This window comes from Drosophila biarmipes, chromosome 2R (assembly GCF_025231255.1).
Source record: "Drosophila biarmipes strain raj3 chromosome 2R, RU_DBia_V1.1, whole genome shotgun sequence".
Classification (NCBI taxonomy): domain Eukaryota; kingdom Metazoa; phylum Arthropoda; class Insecta; order Diptera; family Drosophilidae; genus Drosophila; species Drosophila biarmipes.
The window spans coordinates 3206961-3229049 of NC_066615.1; the positions used below are offsets into that span (position 1 = coordinate 3206961).

A 22089-nucleotide genomic window follows, 5' to 3' on the forward strand; every position below is an offset into this window, starting at 1 on the left:
CCGGCTCTCAATTAAACAAAATTGTGATTTATTTCGTGCAATCAAACCAAAACACCTCAAATAAATGGTTTTTTCTACAACTCCCAAGCAGATCAAAATATGAAACTGTATTGTTCTGAGTGTAGTTTCAACCAAATGACACACATTTGGGATCTTCCAAAACTTGGCTCTACAATTTGTCACTGGGTCATTTCGCACATTTGAAATAAACTGGCAGAAAAAAGAGCAAAGAGGTTGAGTCCTTTTTTTCGTCCTGTAAAATAATAAATCATGAGCACATAACACAGAAGCAGTCGAAAAAGTGGTTGAATGTCTGGCGCCAAAAAAGTTCTGTTTTTCTTCGAATGTCCAAAGACCTTCTGGCGCTTCATCTTGTGTTCTTCTGTCACAGTTTTCAATTTGTGGCTCGGTTTTTTGGCAACCTCTCGGGTTGGCTCGGCTCTGAATAATTGCCGCACAACAGCATAAATCAAAAGTGGCTCTAATTACGGTTGCATGCCAGGTGATTAATAAAGCGGCAAAGCAGGTGCTCGTGCATCGGAACATGCCCTTGCAGGGTTAATCATTCCATTTAAATATCCTAATTTTCATCCTGCACAGCCGGCCCGGCTGCTTGTGCTCAGTATTAAATGTCAATTAGATGGCCAAGGAAAGCGGGCTTTGAGTCCGAGCCGACCAACTGACTGACTGACAGTCGGACTGCCAGGGTCATAATTATCCCATTTTGGCTTTTGTGTGTGTCCTGTGGCCAGGGCTAGCAGGGCGGAAATTGAATTTTAGGTAATTTCGTTGCATGTCATTAGGTGCAATTATGTTATAACAGAGTGGAGCCAAGTGTTGATCGATGCAGTGGTCCGAGCCGAAGAACTTGTCGAGGTGCAGCGAGCCCGTGCCCGAATGGCAGTTAAGCTGAGTGCCAGGTAAGTGGGTGGCAATTAGGTGCATGTTTTTGGTAAAATTCAGTGGTGCTTGCCCTGTCTTACTTTTTGGCGCTCAAGTGGAAATGCATTTTAGCCCCGACAAGCAAAACAATACATTTCCATAATTTCCAGCCTTTGTCAAGCCTGTTATGCTCAATTTATTATCTCTATCTAAACAACTCAGTGCCAAACAAAATTAATTCAGTAAAGGAAACTTTTCGCCCAAGCGAAAAATCACTGACCCATTTTAAAGTGACCTCAAACTAAATTGTCTGAACTTCCTCCGCACATTTCTCAACTTATTAATTTTCCATTAAATGTTACAAGCAATTAAGCCCGAACAAGCAACCAAATCGAGGACCCGGGCTAAAATTATCAACACGTTTCGCTTATTAACTTCCTGCAAAGTGTATATTTATACACATTCGCACATAAATAAGAAAACGTCGAGCCAGCTCCTTAGGCTGAAATCCTTTCGGAAATCTGTCGCAATTGTTTGAGTTATGCCCGGGGCGGCCGGGGATGAAATGGGTCTGGCATCAGGGAAAATATTGTCAAAATATATATCCGGCAAGGCACTGAAAATCAAAAACATTTTAGTTCAAATATTTTACGAGGTTCTGGAGTCTGGTGGGTTACGCTTTCCTGGATTTACCACAGACTTTGGGGGAGCAAGGATGTGTAAGGATTCCTCATCATGCGTCTGATTCTCATTTGTGTTTCTCGTATTTGTGCTCTGATTTAGATTTATGCATGATGATACGCTTTAAAGCGGAAGCCAGCCAAGGGATAAAGGCAGTGGCCTGGGGTACACACTTGGTATATGGCGGCTTAGAGGCGGCAGGATCCCGAGTCCTTGCTTCAGGACAGCAAGCAGCCAGCTGCGGCACTTGAAGCAATTTATGAAGCATTTTACTTACTTAGCTGCTGATTTACTCCTGTCGCTCTTTCGCCATATATATCCTATGTGTGCAATGTACATATATACCCCACCCTGCCAGGACCTTCAGCCAAGCACATGTGTTTGCAATTTTTCTATGAATATGAAATAAGTCCTCCCTGTGCGTAAATAAACAAACGGAGCACCAAAGCCGGGACACTAGTGGCAGTGCCGGAATGCCGGCAAGGACTCACTGAGTCTGAGTCCTGCGATCGAATGTTTACCCAAGGCGTTGCCAGCTCCAATCGAAACACACAATGCACACTTTACGGCTGCCAAGCAGCTAGCGAAATTTAATGTGCGTTTTATGCAAAGTGGGATCTCTGAAACCGGAAGAAAAAGGCTGGATAACCCACATAAATCCCCATCCGTTTCCTTATCCCATAAATAATCATCAAGGTCGGGACTACTACAAAATTTGATGAGTTGCCAGATAACAATGATGTGATGTTTGCGTTACACAAGGCAGAACATTTCCGAAATGTTTCACAACATTGTAATGTGCCGCCCGTTAATTAAAAAAAACTATATACGTTTAAGCCAAATACGAGTATAAAAAAGTCAAAGTAATAAAACAATTAAGTTCTTATATTAATATTTGCTGATGCTTGATGGATGTTGCAGCTTTTTTCAAAGTGTATGCTGCAAAATGGGGTCGGAGAATTAATCATAATTGCTCAAAGCCAAAGGGAGGAAGCCAGGACTCTCGGTTCGTTAGGGCATCAGCCGCCGTCTGGCCCTGTGTTGTTGTCTATCCGATGATTTGCCAATTTCGTCTGGCGCTGTCTGTTTGGCTTGTTTACATAAAAATATTGCCAAGATGAACACGACAAGCGACGACGGCGGCTGGGGCCTGAGCAAAACATAATGAGGCAGACAACAGTCCAGACGAAAATGGGAAAAGTCGTGGAGCCAGACTGGCCCGGCTTTGCAGTAACTGTCGAATGCAAGTGGATCGGAAAAAAACGCCAGACAAAGTGGCAAATACAAGTAATGCGTGACTTTCACTTTGATGTCGCCCCAGAGGAAGGCAGCTGCGAGGATTTATACCATGCAAGTGTCGATTTGACCATAGCTAGTTCTTCATTCCGGCGAAATTCTGCGCTGTTTGCATAGACAGGCACGTGCCATTTCCCGGGCTTCTCCCCTTTCAGCAGCTGCAAAAGCTGCGAAGTAAGCAATCAGACAGGTTTTTGCCTCAGAGGTGAGTTCAAGTGCGACGGGATGTCCGGGAACAAGACATTAAGGGGCTCCTTCCAGAGACTATCACTTCAGAAAAAAGGTGCAACACCCCAGGATGGCAATCTGACCAGGGCAAACTCAAATTCACCAGCTCGCTGCCGGCAGCTCAAGTCAGATGCAGAAAGTTGTAAGGAAAGAAGGAAAGCCAGCCAGGTTGCAGGTGACACACCTTGAGGCGCTGCAGGACAAGATACCGAACCACAGACAGGGAAATTTTTGGACAGACTGTCGGGCAGGTGGACAGACAGACAGGCGGAGGCTTATCATTCCAACCGTTCCCGAGTGAAATGAGTGCAGCAGGCCGCAGGACATGTGAAGGAGTACTCAAACCTCAAGCTGATGTCCTGCCACTTGCACTTCGCCACAGACAACTGCAGGATAATGAAGCGTAAACTTAAGAGAAAAGTGAGCTGGAAACATAGAAATGTTTGCCCAGACTGTGCGATAAAAGTTGGCCGAGCCAAATTGTGTGTAAATACTTAAAAAGTCGTTAGGATGGTCAAAAGAAGCGGTCAGAGACACTGGGAAACGCTAAGGAGGTGGCAGAGAAAGAGGAATGGGAGGGGCAGCCAAGTGGAAGGCTTTTAATGAGCAGTTGACGTCATCATCATTAAAAATGTGCAAGCTGCGAATCCCATGATTGATTGGGTTCTGCTTGCTCCTTTCAGTCGCCATTAAATGCGCCTGAAAGCGCGCAGCCATAAATTTGCTTAATCAAACTATTTAGCCAGCCGGTGGATGTAGATGTCACGCATCGGAAGTCAAGCTGCTGCAGCTCCATTACGGTTACGGTGCCATCTCTGTACTCTGGAAGGGGTGACGGGTGATGAGATACAGGGAAGGCGAGGGGAACTCTCCGCCGTAACGAGCACCTCGCATGTGTTGCATGCTTTTAGGCGCTGCTCAGACGACACACATAATCCTAATTAATTGCCGGCATCGGCATCAGCATTCAGGCAGCAGGATCCATCCAGGAGCAGAGGCTCCCTGACCCAACCCAGCCGCCAGGGAATACGCAGCGAATGCTTTCTGGCAGGTGCATGTGAGCACTTCGTGCGCGCCATTTACCCAGCGAGTGTGTTTGCCGATATGGGGGTGCAGCACTGAGAGAAACTTGTGGACGCTTACATTTTTACTTCTCCGATAAAATACGTCTTAAAAAGACTTTCTTATACTCTTCAAAAGAAAACAAGAATATCTGTCAGAAGTTTATAACTCCAAAAAGGAAATGTATCCTTCCGAAACCATAAAGTACTAGTGTTTTTATCAGCATGCCTAATATTTCAGGTTTTCGAAATAAAGGAATATTTTATTGAATCGTGCCGAATGAGAACAATTTAGAAAGTTTATTTAATTTATTTAATCCTAAAAGTCGACATCAGAACTTTTGTACGTTGATGCTGCACGATCGCCACGACATCTTACCTCGCATATATGTAAGAAATTCCAGACAGATGTTTGCAACGCAGTTATTTCAGAAAATTAAGAAAATCAGACGAGTATATCCTATAGCTGCCAAAGGAATGATCGTATAACTAAGGCCAATTTAATACAAAGACCGTTAAGTTTCGGTTTCGACAAACATGTACGGTAGTACATTTAAATGAGACGGAACTTTTTCTGTTGTTAGTTTTTAGTTTTCTTAAAATCGGAAAGCTCTCAACCTTCAATACTTCTAAATATACCCTTGCAGAGGGTATAATGATTTCAGTCAGAAGTTTGCAACAGAGTGAAGAAAACGTTTTCTTCACTGCGCTGCAAACTTCTGACTGAAAACATTATACATTATACTCTGCAAGGATATAGAGATTATTTACTAAAGTTTATTATTTCTTATAACTGCAAGGGTATACAAACTTCGGCTTGCCGAAGTTAACTTCCTTTCTTGTTTTAAAAATGAATAATAAGATGTTATCGCCATTCGCTTTTGAAGTAATACTTATATATGAGTTTGGTAATGGCATTACAAAAAAATTTTTCTGTCTTTTAATAATTTATTTTTAAAAAGTTTTATTCGATAAAAAAAACTTATAAAAGCTTCCCATTTAATTAAAGAATATGTAATAAGAAATACCGGTGCATAGTTTTGGGCATAGAAGTAAGCAACGAAAAGCTATTTTAATTGAATTTTCTCTTCAATTTACTATTTTTATCGATTAAAAAGGTGTTACACAATCGTTATATTCAATTTTGAGAAAATAGTCAAAAGTGATTTTAAAAAATACCTTTTTTCAAAACTCTAATTAGACAGATTCACTGTAAGGTAAGTATTTAGCAAATTAAGCTATAGGAATTTTCAACCTGTCTTTTTTTTAATTTTCGGCTAAACTAGCGAGTATTTTCAAAAGTCGTAAAACAAGCTACCTTATACACCCATATGGTGCACAAGACCCTAAAATCAAAACGGAATGCATACAAAGGGACAAAGACTTGCATATTAGGAAGAAAATCTTGTTTTCGGAATTACTTTTAAAAGGACATCGGCCGGACATCATCAACAAATAAGGTGTTATTTGTACTCGCCTATTCTCAGTAAGAATAAAACTAGGCTAAAAGCCGGGGGCATTCATCCCCACCGACTCCAGCAGCTCCAATTTTCTAAACTTTCACTTTCACCGCTTTTTCTCCCAAAAAATTGGAATTTTGAAGGTCTTGCTATATAATCTTCTTTGTTTTTGCGAATCCTTCTGATTAGTTTACCAATACGATCGGACCATCATAGTAGATTTTCAATTCTGCGGGTATACATATATAGTAGTTGTTTTTGCACACTCTCTGCTGCGCTTCGCTACTACGTTTACTGCCGCCCACAGAGATACGATATAGGTCTCAATGAACCTGTCCGTTCACGGCTCCTAGCTTTTTTCTTGTGCATATTAGTTTGAATATTTCCAATCCATTTGATAGGTGGAGTACCACAAATACTAAAATACTCATCAAAGCCAAAAGAAACATTTAAACTATAGCTTGCTATGGCTATATTTTTCCGCAGTGTGGCTGTCATCTACTCCGATTCCCGATACCCCTCGGTTCTTGCCAGTGCGCCATTATTTCCTTTTGATTTGCTTTGGCTGCAAAAGTCGTGGCGTGTTGAATGGCGTTCTAGTGAGGGGCAGGCGACGCGTTTTATGCACTCGGCTGAGCTTTCGAGTTGCTTAACGCGTTTGATGTTTGCTACCAGCTCGGGTACCCCCTTCCGTGTGGCCCTCCGTCCGTTAAATTTAATGCATCCTGCGAGTGTGACAACCTTCGGGCCTACGAATATCCCATATCCCACATAATCCGCAGGAGACATCTCTTGCTGTGGGCACGGGAAAATGCTGTAACTTTTGGGCCAGCCAAGTGATGTGAAACCCCGTTTTCAGCTGAAGGATAATTGGGTTTCACGAGCGGAATTTAATTTCTGCATCTTTAAGAGCAAGCAATGTTGATTTTGAAAGACCCGGAAAGCTGCAATTGAGCCGCCCGATCATCCCCAAGGGAAAAAGAAAGAAAAATCTCAAAAGTTTTCAGCTCGGACGGGGACCATTAAACCAGCCACAATAATCGATTTTCGAGTCGCACATCGACGTCTTGGTGGCCCGGCTAATTTCCTTGTGTTGAGGGAAAAGGCTTAGGAAACTTAAAAAGGGACGACTGGCTCCTGTGCCCAAAGTATACAACACAATTTTAATTAGTTTGGAAAAGTATTTTAATTTTTGCAATTTGAGATCCAGAAATAGAGAAATCTTAGGGACGACCTCCCCTGCAGTCGGCAATCCCGAAATATTTTGAAATTCTTCCCTTTAATGATTATTAACATTATTAGTTGTAATGAGCGTCGTCAGCGCGTTTTAAAGTTCGCCATTGAGGCGTGGCAAATGGAAACAGAAATTTGCCTGCTATTCAGACTCAAAAAAAACAACAAGAGGTGCGGCAAAAAAGTGCCAGCAAAACGCAGAGAAAGTTGAAAAAGTTGTGGAAATTTTCGCAATTATTTTTCTGTTTTAATGTAATAGTGGGTTCAGACTTTTTATGATTTTTTCCCTTGCGCCCCGCACGTTCTACGCTTTCAAACAAAAAAGTTGGCTTAAACTATGTGGCCGGTTGGACGGGAACGGGTTTGCCGGACGGAGTCTAGGTCTAGCGGTTGCGTCGGGCACGCCGGGAAATATGCTTTGATTTTTGGCCCGTCCGTTGCGTGGAATGCAGTGTTCGAATTGTTTGGTCCCTGGTTTTCTGTGGACTCTTCCCGCACGAATATACGATATATATGTATTTCATTTCTGGATATGCCAAAGTTTTCAAATTAAAGTCTCTGGCTTTGACCGAAAGTTTTGCGGCTGGGCGGCTCTTTACCGTGATTAGTGATTGAGTTTGGTTCTTGGACTTACGCAAAAGCAGGAAGGCACTTACCTAAAACGAGAAAAAAATGACACAGAGTGTTACTTAAAGTTTGAATAATGAGGAATGTTCGGAGGTAAAAACTGTTAGAGCTGAGCACTTGGGAGTCTGATTATCAGTTCCTCGGCCAGAATTCCCGGGCAACTGAGAGTCTTCTTTGGAGCATCCCGAACTTAATTACACACAACTCATTTGTCGCACACAAAAACCACTCCCCAAAAGCGCCACATGGGACTTGGTCGTCTGGGAAATGGATAGCCCGAAACGAGACGAGAGACGACACATGACATACAGCAGCAGTCGGAGAAGGAGCAGGATCCAAAACAACAAGGATCCTGGGAGCCGGACCCCAGCCCAGACTGGTGTTTATATGTCATAAAAATAACTCATGCGTTAATAATTTAAACGGATGGCTGTTGATGATGGGTCACAGGCGTCTGCAAATTTGCTTTCGTCAAGCCAGAAGCGCCAGGACTAAATGTGAATCAATACGAAATGAAAGCCAAATAAGCGTTGTCCTGCCAGTGCTCCTGATCAAACACAAGGATAAGTTTCGCTATCATGTTCGTAAATTCATAACCAAGGAACCGACAGACATAGGGCGTATTTTCAGAGGTCTGTACGTCTGAGGGGTGCAAATTCATTATTTCATCAATAAAACAGCACAGCCATCAATATTGCGAGCTGCCCTTTTTGTTTGCTTTAGGCATTCTGGTGCAGATACTCGTAAGTAAATACACGTATGTGTGCTATCCATATATTTATTTATGAAGCAATATTAGAAAACGGGTATCAATTTCAAATTAGTAGGCTCCCAGAAACTAATTTCTTAAGATATACTTGAGTTTAATTTCCTAAGTTAAAGTTGACGAGGAAATACTTCTATCATGAAAGTTGTATGATGAAGTTCGATTACTGCTACCCATTTCAAATTTTGTAACTAAATTATTGTTTTTTTTTTCAACAAAATGTCTAGAAAAAGAATTTGTATGACGAAAATAATTTGTTCAAGCTTGCAGTCCAGTCACTTTTTTGTTCTCGGGTTTCAAGGTTCTGCCCAAAACATATTTTATTTAATTTTTATTATTAGGAAGTAAATGTGACATAATTTTTTTAATCAAAACATCAGTTAAAAATTATAAAAAGAATATAAAAAAGAGTGCAAGTGTGTCTCGGGCGCTCGAACCCGCGCGTCATTGATTTCAAAAGCTAAAAATAACTTACTCATATTTAGGAAAAATAGTTTCTAATGTCGAATAAAATCTTAGGCTGTTTGATCAAAAATTGAACAATTTAGGCAGTGCATAAAAAAAATGACCTTTCTGGTCATTTTTAAATGACTGTCATGCATGACTGTAGGGGCACAAGCGTATTCTATTTTTGGATATCATTAGCACAGGGGTTTAGGACACATCGACCTATTTTTAAGTTATTAATGACATAAAATTGTAGTTTACCATTACACTAAATGTAGGACAATAGGCCACACATTGCTTTTTCTAGGCAAGCCATTAACTAAAGCTAGTATTTTAGTGTATTTAAATAGTTATGAAGTGGGTTACCTTAAAAATTGTACCAATTTTATCTGAGTGCAGAAGATGAATTATTATAATATTTGTATTTGAATTTTGAATCTTTTAACAGAATGTCAACATATCTTTTGCTTTTGTCTGGTCGTAGGGACGATTCTTTCGGCTATTAAAAAAAAATTCATGGGCTAACTGCATTGTCAAACCCTCTGAAACTCCTCTTGTTTAAAGAAGAGCATTACAAGCTTAAATCGCTTATATGCCTGTTGGAAATGCTTAGGAAATCGAAAAATTTAAGACTTTCAGTGCTTGTCTAAAAAACTAGGGCTAGCTTAACGTGGGGGCAGTCCGAAGGATTTTATTATAAAACTAGCAAAGTGGAGGTAATTCATGACAGCATAGTACATAGTTAAAGACATTACGGGTTCCGAGAGACTTATCACGCCACTACCCAACTACGGAACCACCCACCAAAGCTGGACGGTCTCAAGAAGACCTCCTTACGACAGGCCTGTAACAACGCCGACTGCATTCCATTGTTGTCGTCTTAGTTGCCAAGACAACGGTGGCGGTCGCAAGAACGATCACCCAGTTGCTGAAGTCGATGACTTCGGTCACCCTCATTTGCTCCTCAAACCTGGAAGCGGAATCACAAATCATGGCACGCGGCATCTCCTGCATCAACTGGAGGGCAACCCTTTCGATCGCCGTCGTCCTCTGAGCCACGTGTGTCATCTTGCCTATGCTTGATTATATGGTCTTCCTGAAACCGCAGCTTTCGTAAACTCTCAAAAAACCAATTTTCCTGTGTTATGAGTTCCTCTCGTTTGATTTCTATCTGACTTAACAGATCACGAAGATTCTAGGATTTCATTTTTTGAAATCACTCTTCGGCTCTGTTTCCTTCTTCTTTTTTCCCTTTTCTTCTTCGCTTTTATCCTGTTTCTTTTGTTCAAAATTTTCACACTCTTTTAAAACCTTATCCTCTTCACATTTTTTCGTCTCGTCTTCCTCCCGTTGTTTCTGCCTGTCTTTCTCTTTTTTCTCCAACTCTTTTAACGCGATTTTCAGTTCTTGCTCTTCATTCTTCAGCTTTTCGATTTTCTTCATTAGACAATCGCATTTTTTCTTTTTAGCCTCTTTTTCGCATTTTTTCTCTGCTAGCTCTTCCTCACATTTCTTCTTTACCGCTTCCTCTTCACATTTTCTCTTTACCTTTTCCTCTTCACATTTTTTTTTTATTTCCAACTCTTTGCATTCGTTTTCTTGACCATCCTCTAACGTTTTAATTTGCTCTGCCCGTTTTTTTCTGACCTCGCATAATTTCTTTTGTGCTTTTTCAATACACTTTCTCTGCCATTCATCATCACACTCTTTTTTTGAATCCTCGCAGTCGCATTTAAGCGTAACGCCCATTTTCTTTATATAGTCCTTCTTCTTGTCCAGTTCTTCGCATATTTTCTTTAAAGCGAGCTTTTCACATTTCTTTTTTTGAGCCTCTTCCTTGCACTTCTTCTTCTTTTCTATTTCATCGCATTTTCTTTTAAGCCTTGCATCGGCACATTTTTTGAGGAAGGCACACTTCTCGATATCCGCTTCCAGTTCTTTAATTTCGGACTCTTTACTTTTCTCATCCTCTTGGCAGGATTTCACCATCATTTCTTTTACTTCCTCAGAAGCTTTGCTAAAATCTACGTCGTTCTTTTCAGAAAGATCTTGAATGAAGGGGCAAATATCTTTCCATTTTATCTTGACACACTCTTGGGCCTTTGAGTTCGTGCTCTCTAGGTCCTCTTCGCCTTCCTTCTGATCCTCACACTTATTCGCTTTCTTCGGTTCTCCCCAGGACTCCGCACACATTTGCTTGATAACGATCATGCGGCATCTCTTCTTGACTTGCTCCTTAAGACAGTCTTCTGAGGCCGCGACATTTTTCTTGACCTTGGGACTTAAGTGATTCTGGGCCTGGCGCATATCTTCCAATTCTTCCTTTATGCATTTTTCCATCCTTTGTTCAAACGCAGATTTGGACCCGTGGTTCTTGTCTTCTTTTACACATTCCATTTTTGTTTTTTGCTTCTCTGGACATTCTTTTGGTTCTTCTTTATTCTTCACTTCCTCACTCTTAGCTTTCGTATCAGCTTTTTCCCGGCGTTTATCTTTTGGCTGGGAAACCTTAGTATTACCTGTGCTTTTCTGACTTTTCGATTGTTCTTCTTTCTCTTCCTTTCTTTTATCTTTTGGATCATTTTTGGCCTTGTCCTCCATTTTTGTGTAATCCTTACTTTTAACATCGGAAGCTTTGGAATCTTTTGTACGCTGCTTTTCCTTTTTGGACTCTTTGGGGAATTCCTGCTTTTTAGGTTCTTTCACCTTTTCTAAGTCCTCACTTTCACATTTAATTTTTTGAGGTCTCTTTTCCTTACAATTATCTATTATTGTTTCCTTGTGTTCCTTAGGTTTTACATTGGAACTTTCGGCTGATTTTTTGTGATCTTGCTTGCAACTATCTAATTTGGGACTCTTCTGTTTCATATTTTTGGTTTTGGAATGGTCTTTCTTTTTGGTTGCTTCTATATTCCTTTTCTCACTGAGATTCTTTTTTGGGGTATATTTTCCCTTCTTCGCGAGTTTTTGATCGCCTTTTCCCTTGGGATTATCGTGAGAACTATCCTTTTCGTTCTCTTTAATTTTGGCCTCTGAATTTTTAATCTGCTTTTGATTTTCAACTCTGTTCATCGCGGCTTCTAAAAGTTTCGTAGTTTGCTCAATGCAGTTCTCAAGCGTTTCTGATCCTGTATTTATTTTTTCCTTTTTCCCCTTTCCCTTATCGACCTGCTTCTGCTTGGGGTCCTTGCCGTCTTTCGAAGAGGTTTCCTCTTGTGTGGCGGAACAATGCTTAAGCAGCTCTTTGATCTTCTTCTCCCTTATCATTCGCTCGAAGCGCAGCTTCAGCTCCTGCTCCTTACAGTATTTCTGCATCTCAGTCTTCAGGCAGACTCTCTTGACACCCGACATTACGCAGTCCATCATCCCCCCCGTGGCCTCTTGCTCTTCCGCTGTCATGCACTCCACTTTCGCCTTCAGCGCCTTCGTCTTGAGCTCGATGCACTTTCTCAACTGGCTCTTAAGGCGATCCGCGTCCTTCTTGGCCGCTGCCTTCTTGTCCGCCGCCTTCTTCTTTTTCAGTGCAAGGGCTTTTTGCTCCTTAAAAGCCTTGTAAGCCTGGCAATCCATGAGAGGTGGATCGCAGTAGTTACGCAACTGCCACTTGAACACCATGCCCATGGTTCCCCGTGCCTTGTGACCGGACAACCGCGTTAGCAGGCAGCCGGACAATCGCGAGCACATTATTAAAATCGGAGATTTAGCCCCCCACGAACCGCAAATTAAAACATATAAAATTTGATTGTCGTAATTTAAAAATGAATTTGGACCCCGTGTTTGGAAATAAAACCTAATACAAAGCTACATAAAACGGAACGAATACTCCGATATAAAAAAAGGGCATCATGTAAACATTAATTTTACAACCGTCATGTTATAGCGGATTTCAAACACATTCAAGTAAAAGGGGTGATATGCTTGGTACATACTGCCAAATATTGCCAAAGCAAACCTTCTTGAGACTACGGGGGTCTACGGTCTTTTGAAATATCCTTAATAAATTAAAAGCATAGATTGAGTATTCACTGCGGTACGTTACTAAACGTAAACTTCTGTGGTTTCGGTTCCTGAGTGCTGCTGAAGCGAGTGCGCGGAGGGATAGAAGTGGTGGAAATAAAAAGCTCCCCTGGCGCCATCAGCAGTTTTCCAATCTTTGCACAAACCTCAGAAATGACAACAACGCAGCGGAGCCACAACCACGACGTAGTTACACACACATCCCTTCGAGAGGGCCAGCGGCAGACAAACACTTTTGTCGAACATAAAATCGAGCACAACTTAATTAAATGTTAAAAGCGCGACCGCAGCGCGTCTGTGGCTGCCAAAGGTGTGAATGTGAAGGGGTTGTTGGGCGGGCCTTTCGGGGCTGGGAGTGCCGTAATCACACCGAGGAAGACGCTGACAGACGCTAACTTCATTTTCGGGGACTGCTTCAAATTAGCAAACCTGTCAACTGTCAGCGTTTGTGAGTTGAAGTGCGGCCAGAAGTATGCGGGGCGGTTGAAGGTGTGGGCGAGGCCCCAGGCGCAAGGCAAGACAATGTGCCTCACCTGTGCTTCAACACCTTGCAGGCGGTGCCGCCGCGCAGAACCCCCTCTATAAGAAGTTGCTCTGCGAACTTTGCAGTCGCTTCCGAAACCGCCATGTGGGTGGGTGGGGATGCGGTGAATTATGGCATGTCTACTTCCGCCACCTGCCAGCCCCTCAGCGCCACCCCGCTCATTGCGTTGTTTGTAATTTGTTAATTTCCCGCATTTAGAAATTAATTTTCACTTCATGCGCCGCCAAGCAGACAACAGCAGACAGGTGAGTTCGGGTTGCCTACCTTGGCAACACTGTCGCACATAAGTGTGCTTTAACTTTCTGCCGCACACACTGGCACTGCGAACTTGCACCGCAATTACGAGTGTTCCCAACCCGACCGCCCACCGAGCTCATTGCGTATTTAAATTCCTTTATGTTGTCATTAATTTCTGCAACTTGTTCGGCACTGTCGCTGTTAATTTTTAAGCGAAAGCTCTGCCCGACAGTCTGCCATGTGTTTGACACGTTTACATTTTAATTGCGCACATGTGTGCTGGGGGAAATGCTCATTTCATTGTTGATGCGAGCGGGCGAACATGTGAAATGGGTCTGCGGAGTGTAAAACTTTAATTGCTTTATTATGTCGGCCAGCAGGCAGGTGGAAAGCACCCCAAGGAATCCAAATCTCAGCCTACTTTCGCGAGAAATCGGGCCAAGAATCTTGGGCCCGCTTAAGGGCTACAACTCACTGATGTTGACAAACAGCTTGGGCTCACCTGATTCATTCAAATTACTAAACAACGTTTTCAATTAACCCTCCTGTAGGTGAGCTCCATTAAAAATTACTCAAGTAGTCTCCGGTAAATATGTAAAATCCCTCCACTTTTTAGTTTAGACCTCTCTTCTTAGCCTACGTCTTCGAAACTGTTGTTCTAAATTCCAAATTTTTGGTCTTAATGGCGTCGATGGGGCGTCATCTCTCACGATCTCTCGTATACCAACTGAAGCAGCCCAGATGGAACCGATTGTTTTTGAAGTCCCACACTAATTTGCATTCCGTATCCGTTTACCTAGGACAGCCACGAGTGTTCAGCAACAAGTCCCACGATCTCGATGCCTTTGATTCGAAAAATAAGCCGATGAAATTTAATTGCTTTAGTAAGAAATGTAACGTCCTTAACGAAAGTGTACGGACGGTGGAGGTAGAAACCTTCCAACAAACCAAGAGCCAGCTTAGCATGCACCAGCAAAAAAAAGTCCTGGAGGAAAAAATGGGGAGAAATCGGTCGGGTACTGAGGATGCATCTTACTCAAAATCAGTATTTATAAGGGGAAGGCACAGGGTGCGGATTTCATTGTCCTGGGATAAAGTCAACGGCTGCTTGCTGTATCTTACAAAACTGAGTCTTCCTGCACCAGGCACACCTTCCGAGCCCATGTATCTCAGCCAACAACGATCGTTTTGCAAAAAGGTCGATGAGGATGAGTGCTTTTGTAAAAAGACGGTGGATGAAAACTGCGCTTTACAGCCCTTACCAAAACAAGAACCCCCGAAATGTTCAAGGATATCCAGAAAGCGGAAGCATTTACTAGAGAAAAAGAACAAGGCGTCGGATGCCGAAGTCGCTGTGGAAGCCGAGTCTGATGTGAAGTCCCTAGACGAAGCCGTCGATGAGTTAAAGCACAGTTGCATGCTAGCTGCCGAGAAGAAAGACTGTGAGCGAAGGCAGTACAAGGCCCTCTGCAAGGAGTTGAGAGCCTCAGGGCCGCGGGAAGATTCAAAAGCTGTAGATTCGCTCGTAAAGTGCATGCTATCTGGAATAAAGAAAGCCTGCGCAGCTCACGCCCAAAAGATGGTATGCCAGAAAAAGTACGCCGAGGAGATTGCTGCTGAAGAAGCTGCAAGGAAGGAAAAGGAGAAAAAGGAGGGTAAACCACTTGACTGTACCAAGCCTGACGAGGAAGACGAATATAGCTCGTTAAACAAGGCTGAGAAGAAGAAGGCCAAAGAAGAAGCCGAGCTTGTGCGCGTTCTTCAAGAAATAAAAGCCAAGTGCCAGAAGCAGCGTGAAGAGGCCGAGCGTATTAAGATAGAAGAAGCCGAGCTTAATAAGAAGTGTAAAGGAACCGCGATTAAGAAAAATTGTGAAGAACTGGCGGCTAAAAAGAAATGCGAGGAAGCAGAGCGCAGGAAGAAATGCGGGGAAGCGGGGCGCAGGAAGAAATTCGAGGAAGCAGCGGCGCAGAAAAGGTGCGAGGAAGCAGCGGAAAAGAAGAAATGCGAGGAAGCAGCGGCAAAAAAGAAATGCGAAGAAGCAGCAGCAAAGAAAATATGTTTGGATGCATCGGCTAAAAAAAATTGCGATGAAACAGCGGCTAAAAAGAAATGTGAAGAAGCAGAGGCAAAAAAGAAATGCGACGAAGCAGAGCGTAAAAAGAAATGCGAGGAGGAAGCGGCAAATAAAAAGTGTGAGGAAGCAGCTGGAAAAAAAAAATGTGAGGAAATAATACAAGGAAAAACGTGTGAGGAAGCAGCGGGTAAAAAGAAACATGAAGAAGAAGCCAAGAAAAAAACATGCGAAAAAGGTGATCGTAAGAAGAATGATCAGGAAGCAGCGGCTTTAAATAAATGCGAACAAGAAAAAAATAAAAAAAGCGCAGCAGCCGAGAAAAAGAAGAAAACCGAAGAAGCCGCTCTTAACAAAAAATGCGAGGAAGCCAAACCGAAAAATAAATGTGATGCCGAGAAAAATAAAGAATCTGAAGAAGCGAAGAAAAAAAAAGATTGTGAACTAGCCGAGTTTAAAAAAAAATGTAATGAGTTCTCAAAAGAGGTAAAGAATGAGGAATGTAAAGACAAACAAGACAAATAGTCGGAAACCTCTCGGCAACCATATTGAAAATGAAGCTTACGGTGACGAGGGAGATGGAGTCCCAGACTAAAGACGAGTTGATGGCAGTATTAACTTTTATTTCTAAAATGTCCATAAATTAATCAAGGTAATTTCACAATCCGACAAGACTAAAAGCAACCGTTGATCCAATACCCGGTTGTTGCCAACCCTAGATCAGTAGCACTACAAAAGCGCGCCCCAAGCCGTACATTTCTTCGAGATAACTGATTAATGTTTGCCTTCCTGGTTGAAAATGGTTTCAACACTAAAGCATTAAAGCCGGTTCAGGCTGGCTTTATCGTCAGCCGGATGAACCGCTATTGTTTGGTCGGGGAAATGCCAACGTACCCGCTAAGTACAGGCTTGGTAAGGGACACTGATGATGAAGAGTGGGCTGGGAAGGCCGACAAACAATCGTGCCCGCTTGTCTTGTTTATTGTCATCCATCATGCCAAGGCCCCTGGTGGCCAGGGTTGGGCAGATCGTCTTCAATCCCCGATTTGCGGCTAGCAGTCGCCAAGGTGGTGAGGATGTAAGGTGGCGAAATGGGAGATGGGAGCCTAACGAGTGGAGTTTACTCATTCAGACGCCGAGTCGAGTCCCCTCCCAGGCTCGGCCTCATTTAGACGTTTTGCTGCGCATTTGCCATTGTCAACTTTTGTGCTTTCCACCTCCACTGTGCTCGTAACATTCCGCAAGGTTCTTTTTTGTGGCGCTGGTGTGTTGCTGTTGCTGCTGATTGTTGCACAGGGATTTGTCAAGGATAAAACACTCGGGGCAGTCAGTCGACATTGTCGTAGTTGTCGTCACCGACGCTGCTTCATCATGGTTGCGATTATGATTATGTAGCGACAGTTGTCCCAGCTCGACTGAAAGGCATTCTGGGTTGGGGCCCTTTAACACGTGGCACTATGCAATGGCTATTGATTTTCCGTTAGGAATGCATCCGAATGCAATACGAAGAGCAGTCTGTGCGGCCTTGGGGTCGCCAGGACATTGCTCTGCGAATTTAAGTGCGGCCTGAAGATAACTTGGAGCATAGTTGTTTTTATGCTGGCAGCAAAATCCATTATGCTAATTGAACCGCTTTAGACATACATGTATGGTTTTTCAGTAAGACCGTATTTCCTATTTTCATAGCTGTGAAGAATTAGTCGGAAATAAGAAAACAGGCAGAAGGAAGCTTTTCCTACCATTGATAATCAAAAACTGTTTAAATTGGACCACTCATTAAAAAAATAAGTTTTATTATATCGAAAACAGTTGATCTGCTGCATGTATATCTCCATCACCCTCGCACTACATTTAGCTAAGCAACGGATATCTAAGTTCGGGAAGACGATCTCGTTTGCTATGTTTACAGCCTTCCCAGTCCTGGCAACGATTTTTCTTCAGAGAGCATTTCATATTTTCCAAAGTATCATTTTTAGCCTTTTTGCCATATCTGCTGTATCTGCATTCCGCGACCTTGGAGCTTACATGCACCACATTTGGGCTCATATATTTGCTTTGGCCTGGCTACTGAGCTGCACTTTTTCGTGTCCCCAATTTGGCTATTTGCGACAACCCAAATTCGTTTGGCAAACACTTTTCACCCACCAAATGCCAAATGCAAGGCAGGCAGCCAGAAACTGCGGTTGCCAAATTATATGCAGCTGCGGCGGCGTGGGCGTGGCATGCGGTTAGTTAAACAAAAGTGCCATGCCCAAAAAGTGGGTCAGGACCCGGAGAGAAACTGTCACAACGCCAGACGCATTAAAGCTAAATTACTTCGCTGCAAGGAGACCCAAAAAACACAGCCCGCAACAGTCAAAGTGGGACATACAACATCAAACACACTACACAGCATACAACATTGTCTAGAAAACACTCGACGAAGTTTCGGTTTCACTTTGGCTGTTGCCTCCGATTTTTGCCGCTCCCGTTGTTGTCAACTTCCGTGGCGGTTCCACCTGTTCCGCTTGATTGTTCTCGGGGCTCTCCAGCTCCTGCTCCACCTCCTACTCCGGCTCCTGCTCCAGCTCCCTCGACATGAAAGGTTAATGACGGCTGCTGTCAGCGCCGAAGGTCACATCTAACGCTACACACCCACACCCACAACAGGGTGGTCTTGGTGGGTCAAGCAGATAGCAGGTAAAAGTTTCGTTTCCCGGGACGAAACTAGGGGGACCGGGCGCTCGGAAGCCCAGGTCTGTGCTAAATAGCAGGACTTCTGGGCGCGGAATGCGGGGGGTGGCAGAGCGTAAAAGTTAAATGAAACGAAACACGTTAATGGCCTCCGGGAGGAGCACTGGGACTGGGACCGGGCGGCTGAAAGGTGAGAGGCTGTCCTGTTAAAGCCACGCTCCGGGGAAAGTGAAATCGGCGGCTGGGCAAGACGGCGGTCCTGGCCAGAAGCCATGTAATAAAATGATATCGTTGGCTTAGTTAAGTAGCAATAAGGTGGAAAATGTAGCCCGAAATCCGTTGGGCGCCACCTCTCAATCACAGCGTTTCAGGTTGATATTAAGTTATTCGGGCTATTTAGACGCCAAGTAAAGTCCTCTTCGGGCTTCTCGGCTGGGTCATTAAAGCCGAATTACAGTATATTAGGTTACAGCCGGGTGGGGCGAAAACTAGACCGACTTTTCCCAACTCGCTGCACTCTCCAGGAATATCCCAACAGCTAATAGTGTGCTAATTAACATCCTTGAAGATGAGGACCTTGGAAAATACGCAGCTTAAAGTGCTTCGATTTGCCTTCGTTTCGCCAAACTTGCTCTTGATTGTTAAAGCACACAAAGAAAACGGCTCCAAGAGGAGCCAGGGTCGGGGAACCACGACCAGCCAAAAAGGAAGAGTACAAAGAATTATGTATCACTTCGTTACGACTTACTTCCACTTAATTTATTTTCACTTGCTTTTACCAGCAAAGGGCGAGCAAAGGAAAAACCGAGCGGATGGGACGGCAACTTTGTCTGAGCCTCGGAAAAGGAAAGAAGTCGAAAAGCAGAGGGAATGGAACATTATACAGTTGGTCAGAAAAGTCTGCACACATCCAGGGCTTACGACCGATGATATATATTTCATTTATGTGAGATGCGTTTCGATGATAACTTCACAGAAATATTTGCCCTTCCACTTGGGCTGTGCGTTAATTGGTTTGTTCCGCCTTTATTTATGTGGCACGTGCTAAATTGGTATTTCAGGACTCTTTGCTATTTTTTACTAATAAGAGGATTTAAAAAATGTATTTTAAGCGGAAAACGACCTTACCAAAATACTACATCATTTCTTTGAAGTTCCTCTTTCGTGTGGTGCACTCTAAAGCTCAGTTTCTAACAACCCTGAAAGGTACCCGAACTTTGTGCTCCCACTGTCCGATTTTGGCCAAAGAAGTGAAGGCCCGCAGGCGTTAGCCAACAACCGGCAACAACTTTAGACGGGCTTCCCGTCTGTCTGCAAAGAGCATTTGACTTTGCATTTGTCCGCAACTGCAGGTTGCATCGCTGTCGGCCTTCACACCTTTTGTTGGCCGGCTGCTGCTCCCATTTTCCACTTTCCATTTGGCATTTCCCATTCACCATTTACAATCGCACACTCTTCTCGCCGCTCGGCTTCGGAAAACGCCTTTCGAGTGGCCGGCGCATTAATTCTCAGGTGTGCAATTTAGTGTGCGGCCAATTTCGGTCGGTTGGTCTGGACAGGAGGAGAAGCCCAGGAGCGTCTGTTACGTGTTGACCACACGGTGGTGTATTTTGGGGGCTTTCGAGGGGCCATGCCCTCGGGGTCAAGGGGCGAGCTTGAAATGTTAGGAAATTTTAAACGGAAGTTCGCGTTTTCTGCCCTTTGCAGCTCTTATTGTTAGCCGTGTTTCCGCTTCTCTGGCATTTTTGGCCTCTCGTTCCGCGATCCGTGCCCATTTCCGGTTAAAACGACAGGGCTTTAAGAGCAGCCTGTAACATTTTTTCACTCACGTCTTTAACGGCAACTTTGAAGCAAACTTTGCGCCAAACTTTTCAATGGACTACATTTGCTATGCCATGTTAAACAGCAAAAAATGACAGCGTAGAAGGTTAAGACGAGAACTATGGACGGCAAAATGGCGCCGGCTATAGTTTTCAGAGCACGACAAAAGCGGTGGCGAAAAGGAAGAATAAATGTATGAGGAGCGGACAACTTGAAAACTTTTAATAATTGCATTCTGCGCAGGCAGTCCGTGCTGCTGACTTCAACTGGCGCACACAACAAAGCCCCAGTCCACCAAGGCCATCCAAAACCACAGCCTCCCACTGAACCACTGCAGCTTGTGCATCGACACCCGGGCAACAAGACAATCAGCTAAGAGATACTCGCCAGCCGGGGAGAGCAGGCGATGACTGGGCCACAAAAATAACCGAAAAGTAATTCGCCACAAAAGTAAACTTGAGCGTACAAAAGTCGAGTTTTAAAATAAACTTGCGCCAGCTCTGTTTTTCTTTCCATCGGATCGCCAGGGGATCGCAGGGGCGGCTTCGCCGGAGTTGGTTAGCGAATAGACAAAAGTCGTGGGTTGGGAGAAGGACGGTTAGGGTGCTGGAGCGCGGGCTGGAGGTACCCACTTGAGGCACAAAAGGCGCATTTTCCATGAAAGAAAAGTGGCTAACTAAGTCGCCGACTTGGCAGCCTCCCCCCACTCCCATCGACATCATCAGAGCCGCGTTTCGAGAGCCTCTCTTGTCTTGGTCGTTTTGTGGGCCAAGAAATATTGCTTGCGGTCGGTGCTCTTGGAAAATCGGTAGCTCCACGAATTTAAGAAGCTGAGAAAAACAATTGCGGCCATGGATAAGTTCTCACTAAATTATTGCTGCTCTATGGGGTATATTTAATAAAGAAAAAGCTCGTAATCGGACAAATATATTCCTTTTAGCTAGTTAGACAACAAAACTTCAATAAAAGTGAATGAAAACCATGTAGTGGCCGACAGACTTAACTTAAAATGGGATTAGGATTGAAGGGATTTCTGGAGAGCTGCTGATGGTTAAAATGTAAGCGTCTGCATGGCACAATCTGCTCCCAAGCATCCGACTTAATATTGCAATAAAAAAACCATGAAAGATGGGACACGACTAATAGTGCCCATGAAACAGGTCAATAATCCACGGAATGTGGCAGATCATCATCTGATTTCATCAGTGCCCTCTCAATAAAATGCGACCCACTTTATTAAATATGAAATGTGCTCCATCGCCGCTGTCGTCTCGTATTTGCAGTGGCAAGCGGAGTCGAGGGACCTCTTAGCATGGCCAGCACGTAGCAAACGCAGTACGCTTAAATACATCAGAAAAAACGCCGGACATTAGCTCCCCGGGGCTCGTTCAAGGCATGGGTATCCAAGGTAAGTGCCAAGCCGGAGCGGGCGTCCTATATCTCGCCAAATTACATGCTCAACTTGCGTGTGTCAGAAATGCGAAATTGAAATGCTTTAAAATTTAACATTTCTGCCGGCACACATCAAAGCAAGGGTAAGATGCAGCTGCCAGGATGCGGCATGGACTCCGATCCGTGTTGCTGGGCAAACATTTTTATGCAAAAATATTTTGCATGTCACTCCCATCTGCCGGGGACTGCGAGCGGTTGCGTTCCGTTGGGTTGGGGCGGTGGTAGCCAGGGTCTGTGTATTTGCCACAGACTTTTGCATGCATAACAAGTCAGCGAAGCGGACGGACGGACAAGCAAGCAGGGCAAAAAATGGCCAAAAGGCTGCAGACGGGGAAGCCGGGGAGGGAAAGCCACGCTCACAGCCAGACAAGAAGGAAAAGGCAGCGCCGGCAGCAGGAAGCGCATACAAAACTTTAGCGGCAACCGGTCGCATTTCGTAATCTTTGCAAATAAACGCGTGAAATTCCAAGGCGCACCACAGTGGGGCATGTGGTGGAAGTGGGTCGGTGGTGGTTGAGACTGGGAGGTGGGTGGAGCTCGGGGGGACTGGCAGAGTCGCCAGTTGGCGGCCATGTGCGCGCCATTTTTGG

At 43.9% G+C, this 22089-nt stretch overlaps 3 protein-coding genes across 4 annotated transcripts in view; 1 reads left to right on the forward strand and 2 right to left on the reverse strand.

Moving 5' to 3' along the window:
• Positions 1-22089, reverse strand: part of LOC108029617 (uncharacterized) — a 120931-nt gene that overhangs the window by 64650 nt on the left and 34192 nt on the right. The window lies entirely within an intron of this gene.
• Positions 9347-12498, reverse strand: LOC108029618 (axoneme-associated protein mst101(2)). The gene has a single exon (XM_017102004.3). The coding sequence runs from the start codon at positions 12363-12365 to the stop codon at positions 9885-9887; it is 2481 nt and encodes an 826-aa protein (XP_016957493.1). The 5' UTR covers positions 12366-12498; the 3' UTR covers positions 9347-9884.
• On the forward strand, positions 14101-16413 carry LOC108029620 (axoneme-associated protein mst101(2)). The gene has a single exon (XM_017102005.3). The coding sequence runs from the start codon at positions 14162-14164 to the stop codon at positions 16076-16078; it is 1917 nt and encodes a 638-aa protein (XP_016957494.2). The 5' UTR covers positions 14101-14161; the 3' UTR covers positions 16079-16413.